At 36.2% G+C, this 18,608-nt stretch overlaps 1 protein-coding gene across 1 annotated transcript in view; it reads right to left on the bottom strand.

Moving 5' to 3' along the window:
• Positions 1–3,436: 3,436 nt before the first annotated feature.
• The window catches only part of TM9SF3 (transmembrane 9 superfamily member 3), a 70,298-nt gene continuing 55,126 nt past the window's right edge, over positions 3,437–18,608 (bottom strand). The window contains exons 12-15 of the mRNA XM_012439487.2: positions 15,520–15,666; positions 14,909–14,992; positions 14,705–14,781; positions 3,437–7,642 (exon numbers count right to left, since the gene is read on the bottom strand). Coding sequence (XP_012294910.1) covers positions 7,575–7,642; positions 14,705–14,781; positions 14,909–14,992; positions 15,520–15,666 — 376 coding nt within the window. The 3' untranslated portion in view covers positions 3,437–7,574. The remainder of the gene's footprint in view (positions 7,643–14,704; positions 14,782–14,908; positions 14,993–15,519; positions 15,667–18,608) is intronic.

The following is an 18,608-nucleotide window of genomic DNA, read 5'->3' as shown; positions in this document are numbered from 1 at the left end:
TCATCTATCAACCAGGATAATGAGTCCTTAACACCAGTAAAGAGCTAAAAGTTAACTACTGGAAGGATGCTACTCATGTTTTGTCCTCGCTCTTAGAAATAAATGCAACATTGACCTGCTTCATGCTGTTTTCATCAAATGGGCACGTAACATACAGAATGGAGCCAGATGGGCAAGATCTGTTTAGAAACTGGCAGGTGGGAGGAAGGAACTTGGAGGGGATAAATGCCACGGAAGGCCAAAGGCTAAGTGGCCAGTGCATAGGCAACAGGAATGAAAGGGGGTTGAATGACATGCATTTCTGCCTGAATGCCAGAAAGAGTCAAACCCAACGCCACAGCTCTCTGCATTTGCCCCCATGAAGGTCACCACGTCTCAGTAGACAAGTCCACAGAGTCAACACCTAAAAGGCTTAACAAACTTCTGTGACACTTCCAGGTCTCCAGATGGCACTAGGCAAACCACCAACTGGCTTACTCATTAGAAGGAAATTCCTCTGGAAAATAGACATGAGAGGCCACCTCTTGTGCAAGCAATGAGGTTGGGAGCTTTCATGACCTCCAGTCCCCACCTGGTGAGTAGTGGCCTGGTCTTTTCACCAACACCCTTTGTCCAAATATTTTGAAGACAGTGGTGTTCTTGAATGAACAAGCCGCAGTTTTATGTTATTAGAGTAGAAGGCCAGTTTAGTTGCTACTTTGGCTATCGACCAATAAATGGCAACAAAATATTTGGTTCACTAGAAAGGTTAGAAAAGAATGACTGAAAAGGAACACTGTAAGATAAAACTATAAAAGCTAAACTCTAATCTGGGTTCAGATAATTTTTAAAATGTATTTTTCTTTAATTTAAAAACTATGAAAAAAACCAGAGGTAGATTTAGAATAACAGGATTTATGAGCTAAAACTGCTCAACTTAGCTCCATTATTACATTCATTGCTTTAGGTTGCCATATCTTGGGGTCCTCTGTGAACCTGAACAAGTGTTTTTCTCCTCTTAGATGTCCATCCCCCACCCAACTCATTCCATCTATACCCCTATGCCCAAAGTAACTGGGTTCTCTTGCCCCTTCAAGTCTGAGTTTTATCCACCTGGGCCACTTTCTCATTTTGCCTCTCCAGGCCACTACACCTCATAATTTGCTCCAGTGCAGGGAGCAGAAGCTCCAAAATAGAGGGCGCTCTTGTCATGCCAGCTCATTCCTTCCTTTACACTGCTGACCACTGAGAAGATAATGAGTTCTTTGGAGAATATAATTAAAGAGATTACAATTTTTAACAGCTGTTTAAAACCCTTCCTGGCTCTCCAAAATCTTTATCCAAGCTCCTCAGGGTGGCATACCAGGTCTTCTGTCTACCATCAAGCCTTCCTTTCACTTTTGCAGTCTTGGCACCTCCCACATTCTAGTCTTCTGGCATTAAACGTCCTGCTGTCATCCTAACGCAGCCTTGCTGCTTCATACCTCCATCTCTCTGCCTGGGACACCTTGATAACCACACATCCCACATCCTCATGCCAGCATCGCAGCTACCATACCTGTGACACTTAGCTACCTAGGTCTGCCCTTTCTGGTCTACAATTGTAGCAGACGTCTCTGACCAACCCCAACTTAGAACCACCTTCCATGTCTCACTCTCTAGACTCTCCCTTTTCTTCCTGACCTTCAAGATTAAGTCCTGTAATCCTAGTGGCTTAGACTGGGCCACTAAGAATAACCATAACATTGGCCAGTCCCACTTATAGCAATTTACCCCTGTAACCATCTCCCACATTTTTTCCTTTGAAACGGCTGTCAAGCAAAGTAATCATGCAAACTTTGAAAATCACTTTAAATAATCAATTAATTTAAAATGCATTTGTAAACTACACTGATTCCATATGTCCCAATTAGGCTTCCTCCCCTCTTTTCTAATGCTATATTGCAGAGTAACAGTTCCACAAAAATAGTTGACACTTGAAATCAAGAAACTGGCTACATAAGAGTTCCTTCTCTCCTGTTTTCCAACTGGACAAAAAGTGTTCATTAAATGAATCAAAAGTAATCCAAATTTTTACCATTTGGCTAACGGGAATTGCCAAGTATAGGTGTTGACTGAGATAGCTAATAAAACTAGGAGAAAAGAACCAAGGACCTAATAAAAGCGTGTTGAGTCCAGAGCAAAAAAAAAAAAAAAAAAAAAAAAAAAAAAAAAAAAAAAAAAAGAACCAAGGGGATTGGTCAGGATTTTAAAAAAACTAATCAGGAATGGAAAAACAAAACATACAAATAGACCTGAAGAAATTAAGCACTGATTTCGATGTGGCACAGTAAAAATAACCTCTTCCATTTGTATAGAACACTAATTTTCAATGCGACTTCTACATATATTTTCTGCCTCCCAGGCTAGAGAGGGTGACACCCCCGTTTTGCAGTTACAATAGTCAAGACAATAGGGCCCTGAATCTTGATTACTTCTGGGCTAAAAAATAAGAGCACCTTTATAGCTGCCCTGGTTTCTTATCCATAAAACATGGCTATCTACTCTACCAGCTTCACAGGATGCTTGTGAAGGAACATGTGAGACTGCTTTGAAAAATCAGTAAATGCTGCAGCTGGATGTGGTGTAATCACACCTGTAATCACGCCTGTAATTCCAGCACTTTAGGAAGCTGAGGCAGGCAGATCATCTGAGGTCAGGAGTTCGAGACCAGCGTGACCTAATGGAGAAACCCCGTCTCTACTAAAAATACAAAATTAGCCGGGCATGATGGTGCATGCCCATAATCCCAGCTACTCTGGAGGCTGAGGCAGGAGAATCGCTTGAACCTGGGAGGCAGAGGTTGCGGTGAGCCAAGATTTCACCATTGTACTCCAGCCTGGGTAGTAAGAGCAAAACTCCATCTCCGCACACGCCCCCCTCCCCCGCCAAAAAAAAAGCTAAATAAATGCAAAGTATCATCAATCACAGGATGGCAGGCAAAGAGATGGTAAAGTCTGAGTGTAGGAGTCAGGTATACAAAAAAGTCAAAAGAATGGCAGTACAAGAAAAATCATTTCTTAAGGAAGACCAATCTTATTCATTGGACAATTCTCTCAACTATACTGTACATTAAAATTTTTTTCAAAATATAAATTTAAACCTTAAACTTTAAATACATCATTTCAGGGGTTATTGCCTGTGGGCTGTTTGTGAAATTATATGGGAACACAGCATTCTCATTAGTTTATGTAGTCTACTATGGCTGCTTTGGTGCTGCAATGATAGTTTCAACAGACTGTATGGCCCTCAAAGCCTAAAGTATTTACTAACTAGAACTGCACAGAAAAAGTCTGCAGACCCCTCCTTTATTTAATTGTGGAAAGCTATTAGTTCTTCATTTGCATGGCAATAATGGGTTATCCCTTATGCTTGGTTCATGTTTCAAAAAGGAAAGAAATAAAGCATCCAAGGGAAGTACATTTAACTTTTTATTACTTTAAAAAAATCCAAATTCAGATAAATTAATACACTAGATTAGAACCTCAATTGTTTTTGATACATTATATACTGGACTTCTATTACTAAAAAGCCAGTTGGAATATGGCCTATATGAACCAAAGAGTGTATACAAAATGGAAGTGATCATTAGGCAGTAATCGTTTCCTTGGAACTCTGCACCAACTGTCCATGCTCTGTGGGGATTTATACATTCAAGTTTAACACAGTTGAAAAGCCAACTGGAACTGCTTTTCCAAGAATGTTCTGTTGTCCTTCAAATAGAATTCCATGTTATTTCTTCCTTGCCTTAAGTTTTTATAACTTTCAATTGACCTAAGATGATAAACTGGAGTAAACACACACTATGCTGCAGTTACCAATTAGCAGGCCTAGTTCACCAATTCTTCAAAATAAGCAGACTTATTTATTTCCATTCCTCACAGTGTAATAAGAACTTAATTTTGTTTACTTTTGTCTTTGTAGATTTCTGTCTACAGCTCCAGTAAGAATGCCAAATCAGATGGCTTTTAGGAAATGCTCATAAGAGAGAACTAGAGTTATTCCTCACACTGAATTTAAGTCTTACAAATTTCTGCAGTTACATATGTTAACTTTCTGATCTACCCTACTTCTAAGTCTAATTTATTTCTGTAAACACTTCCAAATAATCTTAAGTTTTTGCTTCTCTGACGGAAATATAACACCTTGATTGATGGAATACAGCTTAATAACTATAGAATTTTAGTGAAGATATAAAACATTAATGAATATTTGTGTTTTAATATATCACTACTCCTATTTATTACATGTTCCAATAAACCAATAGAATGAAGCACTAAGACAAGGTGACATCTAAACTTAAAACCCAGATAGAACTGCCATATAGATTACAAATGGGTTTCCCCACCGCAGATTTCATATACAAAAGCCCTTCGGTATGTAGCTTTTCCTGAACAAATATACATTAATACACTTTTTGTTTTTCACATTTGTAAAAATTCAAGGTTTTAATAACATTTCTTTGCAAGACATTTGGTATAATGTGATTAATAAACATTAGAAAACAAACACTATATCAAAATGTATATTATTTGTGAATAAACCCTAAATAAAGTGGCTTTTGGAAGAACTGTATTTTGCAGCAACCGACTTTATAAAGAGGTCTACCCACTCTCAATGGAAAACACCCAAGCATACCATTCACTAGGTTCAGATATCACCACAATAAAATGAATTCTAAGAGTATGGGGTTTGATTTATGGGCAACCCCAGTACAATCTAGGAGCCCAACATGATATATAATACTAAAAGAAAGCTTCACCATCCCTCAAGCCATTACATTTCCACCTTGTCCTACTCTGGTATTAGGATTTATGTATAAAAATGTCAACTACTAATGTAGTTAAATTTCAGGAGAAGCATGCTTAAAGATACATGGGGAATGTTTAGCCTTAGTTTTTGATGGTATTATTCAAAGTCTCAGTTGAAAGAAATTAAGCAAATAATGTTAACAAATGAAAGAGAGATAAAAAGCATTAGTGGGGTATAAAAATCTCACCCTTCAATTAATTTAAATAATGTTATATTTTCTATTCTACAACTGAGAGCTAGGGAGCTAAACTATTTGTGAATTACATCTTCTTCAAGACATACACACACACACACACACACTCACCCCTCTATGCAGCCAAAAACGATACAAGTCCTTTTCTAAAAGACTTTTAAAGGTGATTAATATTCACTGTAATGCTCTTAATGTATTTGAAAAGTAGAAAATTATTTTTCACCATGGATTCCAAAGAACTTCAAATAGAGCTCAATTTAGAAGAAAGAATTGGTGTACCTGAAAGCATTTAACCCACATATTTTCAATAAACCCTACATCTTCCCTGCAAGATTCATGAGAAACAAATTTCCTTTTATTAAGACAAAAGCTTACTGTCCAATTTATACTCCCATCAGACAGACTATGTATTGGTATGTTAAAAGTACTTTTTGAATAAAAGTGGTGAGAAGGAAACCAAAAAAGTACTTTATATACAGTTAAAATGTTATATAATATAAGCAACTAAATATTAACTTGTAGTTTCTTTTTTCTAATATCTTAAAGAAGGATGAGAAAATGGAAGAACCAATAAATTATATTTAATATACCATTTTGGCTTAAGAAGAGGATTTACCTACAGCTTCTGATCAAATCTGTTTGATCATACTTGTGGTAAGAAATCATACTTTTCACCTTTTATAGGACTTACATGCTACAATATAGGATGTGGAGTCCCTCAATATATAGACACATATTTTGTAATGAAAACATCTTATGTAACTATTAACCGCATGATTTTCATATTAAGGTTTAAATACAGATGTTCTGAATCTTTCTAAAAATACCAATATACAGTATTGTTTTAGGTGGTCATTTGCATAGCAAACTATTAAACTAGAAACTCAGTGGTTCTAGGAAAGCTTCACATTATGAATAGTTCCAGAAAAAATGTATTCAAAATTAAAATCACTTCTCTTACAAAACTGTAACCTTTATTTGCTGATCCAATAGCAAGTTAACCACTTTTACCCCATCCGCACTTTACACGGTACACCAACCTAAACAGATTTTGTGCCACGATTTCATTCAAAGGGTTTGTCATTCACTTTATGATTGTGCTGGATAATCTAGATGTAAGTAAGTCTGGAGATTTTAAAGTGTGGGTCCCCCGTATGAGAGTAGCATAGTTCATAGTATATTTTTAAAATGGCATTCAGTAATTTTGCCTTTTGAACAGACAGAGATCTTCAAATTGCAAACACATCTATTTCCACAAAACAATTTGGTCAGGAAATTTTATTTGAACATTCTAAAGCAATAATGCTTTAGATGTTACTTAAGTGTCCCAGACAGGATTAACAAAATTAAATGTCTCTAAATTACAAATTTAGCTCCTGTAGGAGTCTCAGGAAATAAAGAGAAGAAAACAACCCCCCTCCCAAAAGAAGTATGACACACACATTTTGAAGAAACCCAATGTCTCATGCAATGGTAGGCAAGATTTTATAAAAGCCACCCAAATTCACACATTTCTACACCAATCATCTTAAGAAAAAAGTACTCTGTAGTCGATCTGTACATCCAAATGCATTTGGGAATCTATACCTACGTTACATTATTTAATGTTATATACACTTATTACCCACCCCCCCCCCTTGTTTTTAATAATTTCTTATGTAAAACCTTCATTCAAACCCAAAAAAGATGTAAGACTAACTTGGGGGGAATAAAGATAATCATTTCAGACATTCAGTTAAAATGTAGTTTATCTAAATCTCAAAATGTTTAATAAAAACAAGTATCTTCTCCATTTAACACTTTGCTTTCTAACTGTACAGTAAATTGCATTGTAGAGAACACACCTCTATCTTCAAACTGTACCTTCTTTGGATGGAATTAAGATGCAACTGGATAGTTTTAAGATAAATAAATGGGAAGTTGGTCCAACTAAGATGACAGCAGATATATTACATGCAGGATTTAATATTTTCTAATTCTCTTTCTTAAAAAAAGGATGCAGTTGGATTAGGGGGAAAAAAAGTCAAAAAAGAACCCAGATTCAATATATAAAAATGTCCCACAATAGGTCAACGACGGCAGTAAAAATAAGAGGAAAAAAGTAATCTTTCTGGAACATCATTTTTCAATAACATAGAAACACTAAGTGCCAGGAAGATTCCTATTCATGTAATTTTAGCATCCAAGTTTCCCTCTATTTATTTTATTGGAACAAATGCCTTAAATAAACTATTTGTCCTCTTCACTGAAGAGAGCTGGTCTATTTCATCTTTAATAGCTAGTTTTTGGGAAGATTAGCCATGTACTGTAGTAATGCCTACTGCATAAAATCCAAGCATTTGCTGTGAACAGTTGGAGAAAGCAGTCAGTAAGAACCTAGGATCAATGGAAATAGATGTTACTTTAAACCATCGATGAGAGAGAGACCCACAAAGTACCCAGTGTGTTAAAGCCCAAATCTCTTCTTGCGTTTTTCCATTTTGTTTTTGCTGCGCAAGTTCCACCCCTATGAAAAGGAAATTGATCAGAAGTTCCAGGTTTTCTTGGGTCTCTAGTCAATTTTCACATTAGTATAGATTTTTCGGACAAAGGCACTTGTTCCCATGTAACCAATCGCTCCTGCAAAGATAAAATAAGATGTTTTGAAACAAATACATACAGAGTAGTATCCATCATTTAAAAACACTAAATACTCTATGCTCTGGAAAGTTATTCTTTTTTAAAGATAATATCTTTATGTTGGTATTCTCTCTGAACTTACTAAAACTGTATCATTTGCTTTGCAAATCACCTGATACACCAAGTCTGACCATCATATGCCAAGCCTACTCAAGTAGCAATTATTTCTTGTATAATCAGTAGCTATGGAATTAAAACACATCTCTTATAAAGCAAGAATACCTTGATAATGGCAAAAGGCTGTTCAATAAAAAAACATGTCTTTGATTTGAGGATATATTATTCTAGGTCATTAAAATAAAAAGTGATGGAGGATTCTCTAAAGGAAGGACAGAGAACCATGTCCCAATAGCAGCTGAAGCTCTAGAGAAGAGGCATTTTCTGACAGCTTCTTTTTTATGTTTAAATTGTAGAAGCTGTGTAGTTGGTAAGGAGGATGATGCATTTGCAAGAATAGACAAAAGAGATAGGTAAGTGGGTCAGAAGTTTTGAAATTTTTTTAACAATTAGCCTCAACTAGAGCTTAAAACACCAGAAATCAGGGATATTTGTTTGTTTTGTTAAATAAAGCATTTATCTTCTAAGTCTAAAAGAGTGCCTGGCACATGATAAGGTACTCTGTAAATATTTGTTGAATGAATGAATGAATGAACGAACTGGATGGTTCTTCATTGCAAATATAGGTTGGTGTAAAAGTAACTGCAGTTTTACAATTACTTTTGCACCAACATACTAAGGGCTCTTTAAAACAATGCAGTTGGTTATTGAACTGTCAGAGAAAAAATCTCTATTGGTCTTAGGAATTTACAATGCAGCCCAATATCATTGAAAGCTTAAAAGAAAATCTTCCATTAATTAATAATCATAAGTGCACACACAAATGCCTAATTGGTCACCTTGAACCAACTTTTATTCACCAAACTGGTGAATGAAAGGCAAGAAACAAGCATCTCTCCTGTTTTTCCTATATATGAACTAAACCCCAAGGCTACCAACTGGTTGATGAAAGGAAGGTTCTCCTTATGAAAGTATTCGAGCTAACAAATATAAAAGGTACAACAGAATTAGAATATTATAACCACTAATGAATTATTTGAGTTTGGTAATAACTGTGAATGGTTGCTAACTTCACAAAGTAGAACCAGAAATTATGTGCTCCCCTGAAAAAAGCTTACAAACCACCTCTTAAACTTTCTTGGACAAGAATTCTTTTTTTTTTGTTTGTTTTGTTTTTTAAAGAAAGAAAGAGAAAGAATAAAGAAAAAGAATAAAGAAGAGGAGGAAAAAGGAAGAGAAAGAGAGACAGAGAATGGGAGTATTGCTTTCTTGTCCAGGCTAGAATGCAGTTTAGTAATGGGTATTGAAAACCTCTTTTATAACAATAATTATACTTGATGTAAACAGGAAGGAATAAGGGAAGAAAATAACAAACAAGCAGCCAACCAATATTTCATTTAAACCTATGAAGTGCTATGCGATTACTGAGGAGTGATTTACTTCCAATTATGTAGTCACTTATGGAATAGGTGTGAGGTGGTAATGTATGTTTTATGTATTTGAAGTGGAGAGTTCTATAAATGTTTATTAAGTTTACTTGTTCCGGGTCTGAGTTCAAGTCCTGGATGTCCTTGTTAATTTTCTGTCTCGTTGATCTATAAAATCCTTAGCTCTTCTTGTTACATTGATCCTTTTACCATTATGTAATGTCCTTCTTTGCCTCTTTTGCTCTTTGTTGCTTTAAAGTCTACTTTATCAGAGGCGAGAATTGCATCTCCTGCTTTTTATTTATTTGTTTATTTTTACTCTCTGATTGGTTGATAAATCTTCCTCCTTCTCTTTGTTTTGAGTCTTTGTGTATCGTTGCATGTGAGATGGGTCTGGATGCAGCATACCAATAGGTTTTGGCTTTTTATCCAATTAATATATATATAACTTTAATACTGGCATTTGATGCTAGCTGGCTGTTTTGCCCATTAGTTAGTGTAAATTTTTCGTTGTGTTAATGTTCTTTCCTTTTTGATATATTTTTGGAAAGGCTGATATTGGTTGTTCCTTTATATGTATAGTGCTTCTTTCAGAAGCTCTTGTAAAGCAGGCCTGGTGGTGGTGAACTCTCTAAGTACTTGTTTGTTCGCAAAGGATTTAATTTTTCCTTCAATTATAAAGCTTAGTTTGGCTGGATAGGAAATTCTGGGTTGAAAGTTCTTTTCTTTAAGGATGTTAAATATTGGTCCCCACTCTCTTCTGGCTTGTAGGGTTTCTGCTGAGAGATCTGCTGTAAGTCTGATAGGTTTCCCTTTATGCGTAACCTGACCTTTCTCTCTGGCTGCCCTTAGTATTTTCTCCTTCATTTCAACCCTAATAAATCTGGCAATTATGTGCCTTGGGGTTGGTCTTCTTGAAGAATATCTTTGTGGTGTTCTCTGTATTACCTAGAGTTGAATATTACCCTGCTTTGCCAGGTTGGGAAAGTTTTCCTGAATGATATCCTGAAGAGTATTTTCCAACTTGGATTCATTCTCTTCATCACATTCAGGTACACCTATCAAACGTAAATTAGGTCTTTTCACATAGTCCCATATTTCCTGGAGGCTTTGCTCATTCCTTTTCATCCTTTTTTCTCCAATCTTGTCTTCTCGTTTCATTTCACTGAGCTGGTTCTCGACTTCTGATGTCCTTTCTTCTACTTGATCAATTCGACTGTTTAAACTTGTGCATGCTTCGCAAAGTTCTCGTGTTGTGTTTTTCAGCTCCATCAATTCACTTATATTCCTCTCTAAATTGTCCATTCTCGTTAGCATTTCGTCAAACCTTTTTTCAAGGTTCTTAGTTTCTTTGCATTGGGTTAGAACAAGTTCTTTTAATTCACAGACGTTTCTTATCACCCACGTTTTGAAACCTGCTTCTGTTATTGGAACACACTCGTAATCTATTAAGCCTTGTTCCGTTACTGATGAGGAATTGCGATCCCCTGTGGAGGGAGAGGCATTCTGATTTTGATGATTCTCTGCCTTTTTACGCTGATTTCTTCCCTTCATTATATATTTATCCGTCTGTTGTCTTTGTAATTACCGACTTTCTAACTAGGTCTCTGAGCAGACGTCCAACTTGTTGATTCCCAGTGCCGAAGTCTGAGCAATCCACTGCGCCGGCCAAAACAGCAGTGTTAAGATGGATGGTGCTTTTCTGCCCGGGAATCTCCGGACTCTGCACCAAAAACTGGCACGCTAAGGCGCCAGCTAAACCGCCGCGCCGGCCACAAGAGTCGCTCTGGCAACACGTGGGGCTCTTCTGCTGGGAATCTCCTGAACCGTGAGCAACAAATATTCATCTGAAAGTGTGGCGTCCTCTCGTTCTCTGCGCTTTCACTGGGAACTACGAGCCCGAGCCGCTAGTGATCAGCCATCTTGGATCTCTCCCCCTGGACAAGTATTCTTGAGTATGATCAAGCCTACAGATCTAACTACCACTTGGAGAAACGTTGGCACTTCAGCAATATAATCAGCAAAATCCAGAGTGTGGAAAACTCTACCGGAATTTTTAAAGTTTTAAAAATAAATTGCAAGTGACAGAGAGAACATCTATAGATTAAAAGAGCCTTAAGAGACATTTTAGCCAAGCAATGGCATGAACGTCAGTTGATCTCAATGCAAACAAACTATATTTAAAAAGAAGCCATTATATGTGTGGTAAATTTGAACACTAACTGAATTATTCCATCATATTAAGAAATTATATTTATCTTTCAGGGTGGGAAATATACTGAATATTTACAGTTGAAATGACACAAGCTCTAAGATTTATGTCAGAATAAAAGGGGTAATACAGAGGGGGGATATAAATAAGACAGGTCATGATTTGATAATTACTGACAAGGGGTGTTAGTACACTATATACAGTATTGTCCCTATTTTTGTATATATCTGCAAGTTTCCCATTACCTTAAATATTAAAATACAAAAAAGTAACCAAAATGACAAAGCAAAATTATTTCCATTTATTTTTGCAATGACTAGTCATTTTTTTATAATAGGAAATAATGATATTACACTTTATAGATAATGCATTTTAAGATAGTTATACAATTCTTTACAAGAGAAGAGAAAAATCATTCAATTTTATAAAAATAACTTGAATCCTTACGACATAAAAAGATGTATAAAATTTTAATTAGTACCAAAAATTTTAATGGTATAATACTAGTCCAATAACCAAATCCAATTTTCCAGATGTACAAAACATTGTTCCCCTTTGAGCAGAAATACATTTAAAATCAAAACAGTATCAATCTAGAGAATCATTTTTCCTAATCTTATGAGTACCCCAAGAATAAACTTACAAAAGTATGACTTTATGAAAAGAGAATACTGAATATGCTCTCTAGAAAAGTAAATATCTTAGGAATAACAGAGGTATATTTTTAAACTTAATTCTTCAAAAACAAAAATGCTATGCTCATAATATCCCACCTTAACAGAGTCATTTTTTCCTACATTAAAAAGAATCAACAAATATTTTTGTTTTAATTACTGACTTCAGCATTTTAGCAACATAAATTGATGGATATGTATAATTTTTGTATTATGATGACATTCTAGTCATTCCAGTGTAAAAAGTTTCTCCCCACCTGCCCCTAAAAAATGAAGCACTGAAGGCATATAAACCCATTAAAGAATAGATGCTGGGACATTGCCAGAACAACAGGGAACTGTAAATGTGCCAAGATTTTCAGGGAGCAAGATGAAATTTCAACAGGAAAAGCAGTAAAAAAATTTAGCTAGATTCATTCCATTTTCTTTGCAAACGTCAAGATGCTACCTCTCTGGGCCTTCCTAAGATATATAGAAAAAGTCGAGAAAAAAATTTTTAACCCTCTATGCATAATCAATTCTATACCTCACTGAATGCTGGTAATAATCAAGAAAGATCTCAGATAAAATAAAGAGGAATCCAGTGAGCAATACTCTGAAGAAAGGATGGCCAATAATACCAAAGAAACCTTCTGACTGCCCAAGAATAGGGATGTTTCCACACGACACAATCTAGTTTTAACCTTCAGTCCCTCTCATCTTTCCCTCAAAGTTGGTTAACTAATTGTCACAGGGAACGGCTATCACATCAGCTATAAATAAAACATGTGACTAAGACATAGAGAATGATCTTTGCTTGTGGAATTAGTTTCACCACTTTACAGACAATCTCATTTGTGTGTGTGCACACATGCAATCACATACATGGTGTATATGAATTGAACAGGCTCTTTTGACAGAGAAACAAAGCAATCTTAGTAACCCAAAGGTGTCCATAAATATCATACCAAGACCTAGCTTTTAATAAGACCATCATATCTTCTTTATTCCACTGCCCACCCTATAGCCAAAGGTGCAATTATCAAATACACACATACATACACAAAAAGCCAAGGGCAAATAACAGGAAAAGGAGGACGGTCTGAATTAGTCACTCTCTGGAAATGTTTCTACCATGATTAGTCCCACAGCCTTTTATCATTCCTAGAAAGTAACTAAGGGAGCAGTCTCATTTATCAAGTAAAACACTGAACCTGAAAAAAGGTGAGTTTCCCTTAAGGTACCTCTGCCTGGAATTAGTGTTATAAAGTTGCTCTGAGATGGAAACACAAGGTGTGGAATCCTACAGAGACTGTGCAGAAACACAGATACAATCCCAAAGCAGAAGGAAACCCAAAGATTTTTAGCTTTCATCAATAGCAGCAGCAGTCACCCCTCACCTGTCATCTACTAGCCACCTGATGTTTAACCACATTTAATCATTGAATCCTCTTTACAACTCTATGAGATAGGTATTACTTCTATTTTGTAAATGAGGAAAGTTGAGGAAAAAAGGTTAAATAATTTGGCCAGAGTAACATGGCTATTAAGTAGGGAATTCACACCCAGAACACCAGCTCTTTCCACTCCTCACCATGTAGCTGGCTATCCTTACTACCTAGTAACAGTCCCAGCATTACACTTGGTGCTTTACATGCATGACACGATTCCTCACAACTATTCTGAAAGATATGCCCATTTTACAGATAAAAATGAGACTTAGAAAGGTCAATCTGACCTCCATGGCCACAAAAAAAGCTGAGCATGGAAATTTATTCCAGTGCTTTCGGGCTCTCATACTTACACCTTTCCCATTTATGATACTGTTTCCAAAAGTTCTTTATTTTCTAGTTATTTCACACATTCTAGAGACTCGATCATATGGTGAAAACTATTACCTCTTCCTTTTAATAGACAATTATAATAGATCCATAAACAGTGGTTTTATCTCCACTTTACAGAGCCTTAGAGAGCTTGGAGAACTAGATCAATGCAGAAAGTATACATATGGTACAGCCAGAACTTAAGTCCAGTCTGTAGATACCCAAGTATGCAATTATAACAAGTAAACTGTGCTGTCTCCTAGGTATGCCCTGGTTTCTCCGAGAATAGTGCGAGAAGTTTCCAAACTGGAATCATTCAGGCAACACCTTAACATGCTTACATCATGATCTTCCATTGAATCTAGGCTTTAAAAAATGCCAATTCTGAAGCCAGGCACAGTGGCATGTGCCTGTAGTCCCAGCTACTTCAGAAGCTGAAGCAGGAGGATTGCCTGAGCCCAGGAGGTCAAGACTGTACTGCATGCACTATGATCACACCCATGAACAGACAACGCACTCCAGCTTGGGCAACACAAAGAGACCTTGTCTTTAATAAATTAAATGAAAAAGCCAATTCTCAACATGAATGAAAAACTGTGGTATGAAATTCTGTGCTATATAGAATTACTAAAATTTCTATAAAAATAGAAATTAATAAGGTAATAAATTACGTTGTGGGGAAGAGTCAAAAAGACTGAAATCAGACTCAGGTTTATTTTGGTGTTTCAGATCAAACAACAGATAGAATTTCTTAATTTGCAATTACTATATTTTTATGATTCAGAGAAACTCAGATTTACTAATGACATTCAAAGAATTTCAGAACTTACCACACATTATTCCCAAGGCTGTGCTAAATACTGCCATATATCCAAAGTAAAATGACGTTTGAAATAAGCCATACATCCTGAAATAAAACAAAATAACTACATGTAGGATGTCCATTTTTACTTTCAACATAAGGACTTAAATTTTAATATTTAAAGGACAAATTTAGTTTCCTAAATAAAAAGTGAAAACATGTCTCCACTTACTTTGTTTTGAAAAAATAGTAGTAAAAGGAATACATGTAAACATAGATTGCAGTTGATGCAGCAGAGAGAAAACTTGTCCATTGCCTGGGTTGGGGGAGAGGAAAGAAGATAACTCTTTTGAATGAATGGCACTGAAACAAAGATTTTCAAGCAAAGAATTTAATAAAACGTCCTTTAAAATCCTTTAAAATTTATTTTAAAAACAAATGCATAGACATGGTACTTAAATTTATCAACGAGAATGTCTAAGAATTAGAAAACTTGATCTTGAATATTGTCAGATTTCCTATTATCAGTGACTGTAAATACACCATTTCATTTCTCAGATCTAAGTCTCCTTGTGTTTAGAATGCAGCAATGCTTCTCATAAAGCTCTTTTTATATCAAGTACTTTGTAAAAATATTTCTAACATAGTATTCACTTCATCAATACATTAAAAATTTGATATTTTTTCTCTACTTATTTTTATAACTGGAAAAAATACCTATGCTATTTAAAGTAACAAAATTTCTTCTGTACAGCTCTTTAACTCCATTTGATAGATTTCAAAGGAAATCTTATTTTAAAATATTATGGTTCCCCAAATGTCTTCCCACAAATAGGTACTTACCACCTGTAATCTTCTGCATTTAGTAGAAAATATGTGCACACAATAGTCACACAGACAGTCACAATGCACAGGATAACCAGCACCAGCATCATGAAGCCATACACATAATAGATCTTATATGCCCAGAAAGACGTGAAGATGAAATACCTAAGTAAATGCAATAAAGACACAGGTTTCCAGTCTTTATTCTTAAAGCTCACTCTGCTCTTGCTAAGCCTCCCATTTTAGTTCCCATTTTTTTCTCACTTAATGATTTTCTTTCAAGTATCTTCCAACAGTTTCTCTTACATGTCTCCATCAATTAAATCCACTAGAATTCTCTCAAAAATATTTTCTTGGATTATCTTTGAAAAACAGATTCTTCAGTAGGGCATTCACCTCTACATAAACTGAATAAATAAGAAGCTTAAAGAAGTATAATGTAGAAAAGAACAAATGATAGCTAAAAAATCCGTATTTGTATCCATATTGTTTTGTAGATACAATTCAAGCAATGCAGTTTATCTTTTATTAAACAGAAAATAAATACTCTACTAAACAGAAAAGTAAGTTGGAGCACTAACGTATAAAATTAGAAAAAGCAAGCCTAAAGAAGATTCACACTGTCTTCAAAGAACAGCAAGGGAAAGGGCATTCAGATTTTTCATTAAGAAAAAATCCTTCACTCTAATCTATTTCCAAGTCATCATTAAATTACAACAGAGCCTTTAAGCCTCTTTTCTCTTTTCTTGTTCGTTTTTGTTTGTTGGATCATTAATTCTTTTTTTTTTTTTTTTTTTTTTTTGAGATGAAGTTTTGCTCTTGTTGCCCAGGCTGGAGTGCAGTGGCACAATCTTGGCTCACTGCAACCTTCACCTCCTGGGATCCTGCGATTCTCCTGCCTTGGTCTCCTGAATAGCTGGGATTATAGGCACCCAACACCACGCCCAGCTAATTTTTTTGTATTTTTAGTAGAGTCAGGGTTTCATCAGGTTGGTCAGGCTGGTCTCCAAATCCTGACTTCGGGTTATCCACCCTCCTCGGACTCCCCATCATTCATTCTTTCAACAAATATTTATAGAGCCTACCAAATATCAGGAGAGCAGTGAGAACAGAACAGTGAAGATAACAAAGTCTCTACCCTCAAGAAGACTGCTAGCTGGTTGGGAAACACCAGTAAAGATCAAGTACCATTGTGATATGTGCTGCACGAATGCACATAAGGGGCATCTTCCCATTACGGCTGAATGGGACTTTATGAGGGGAGAGTCAGATAAGGAATTGGAGGGTAAGGGGAAACTACAAGAATGTTCCAGGTATGCTGGGCACGGTGGCTTGCACCTATAATCTCAGCACTTTGGAAGGTCGAGGTAGGCAGATCACCTGAGGTCAGGAGTTTGAGACCAGCCTGACCAACACGGAAAAACCTCATCTCTACTAAAAACACAAAAATTAGCTGGTCTGTAATCCCAGCTACTCGTGAGGCTGAGGCAGGAGAATCGCTTGAACCTGGGAGGCAGAAGGTGGGGTGAGCCAAGACTGCACCATTGCACTCCAGCCTGAGCAACAAGAGCAAAACTCTGTCTCAAAAAAAAAAAAAAAGAATGTTCCCGGTACAGGAACAGCAAAAGCAAAGGTTAGCAAATAAAGGGGATCCACTGCATTTTGAAAATCTAAAAGTAATTTGGTATGGCTAAAAGTTTAAATAAAGGGGAAAGAACTAAGAAATGAAGCTGGGAGAAGTGAACAGGGCCGGTTCTTATGAAGACCCTTAATGGTCATGCTATGGAGATGGGACGTTACCTCAATTAAAATAAGAAGTCTTAAGCAAAGAAATGACATGACACCTTAAAAAGACCACTTTGGCTACCAGGAGGAGAATGGGTTTAAGGGTGGATAAAACAGAAGAGAAGTTGAAGAAACAGCAGAGAACCTATCTAGTGGAACACAGTGCCTGGAGAAGCACAAAGACATGTGGTTCAGAAGTATTGGGGACAGGGGTAGAAAGGAAAAAGTAGTCACAGGTCAAGTCTGAGTGAAGGCACAAAGCACTGTCAGACTGGAACTAAAGAAGTTCCTGAACTGACTTTAATAAAACATGAGTTACAGTGACACACACTCCAACTCCTCTCTAAGGTATATCTACTTACGTTAGTTGTACCTGTTAGTGCAATTAGACTAAATTGACCATACCTGTTATTCCAGCTACTCGGGAGACTGAGGCAGGAGCCTCAAATAAATTAAATGTTACATAAACCAATAAATATCAGAGTAAAAAGGAAGCGTGGTTACTATGAAAATTATGTTGAATGCTTTGGAAAGATTCGATAAGGTAAGTCCCTTTAAAAAAGTTACAAAGTTAGATATGATTGAGATGGCTATAGACTGGGGGACAAATGTACAAATCTAGAAGGATTCTGTACTTAGAATGCTTCAGACAGGATTTTATGTTCTTCACTTTAAAAAGACTAGAAAACACTAGACTAGAAGCTACAACAGATTAGAAGCTGTATTACGAATGTCAAAGAAAAAAATGATAAAATCCTAATTAAAAGAAAGACTGTGGCTCTATATTAAAAAAAAAAAATCAGTGAACGATGTACATTTACTTGTCTTAAAAATATTATGTATGTATCTTTTTAAATAATTCTCTTACATGAGCCAACTTTTTCAATTAACCAACTACCAAATCCAATTACGTCTGTTAAGGAGACTCCTACCATACAAGAGACAATCAGCAGTGGGGCATCTGGAAACATGTAAGGCTATGTTAAGTTGTCACAATGACTGGTATTTAGTAGACAGGAGCCAAGGGTGGATAGCTGCAATACCTGAGAAAGCCCCATACAGTGAACTGTCTTGCATAAAACAACCACTGCATTCCCATCAGGTGGCACTAGGACACAGACTAAGAATAGAAAGGCTTTTTTATTTTGCAAAGGTGACAAAGGATGCAGATGTAAAGCACAATAAGTGGCACAGGTGGCATACCTCTCACCCCCAAACACATACACACTTCCTAGCACTGCTGCAGGCCTCTATGGAAGGAACCTAGGAAATGGCTATGCATCAAAAGATGTCAGGACCTAGGCAGACTAGTAGGCAATGGT

The sequence above is a fragment of the Aotus nancymaae genome, unplaced genomic scaffold, assembly GCF_030222135.1.
Source record: "Aotus nancymaae isolate 86718 unplaced genomic scaffold, 86718_ANA_hifiasm-v0.15.2.pri h1tg000010l, whole genome shotgun sequence".
NCBI classification, from domain to species: Eukaryota; Metazoa; Chordata; class Mammalia; order Primates; family Aotidae; genus Aotus; species Aotus nancymaae.
Note: the sequence above shows the minus strand (reverse complement) of the source record. Positions and strands in the feature narration are given on the sequence as shown.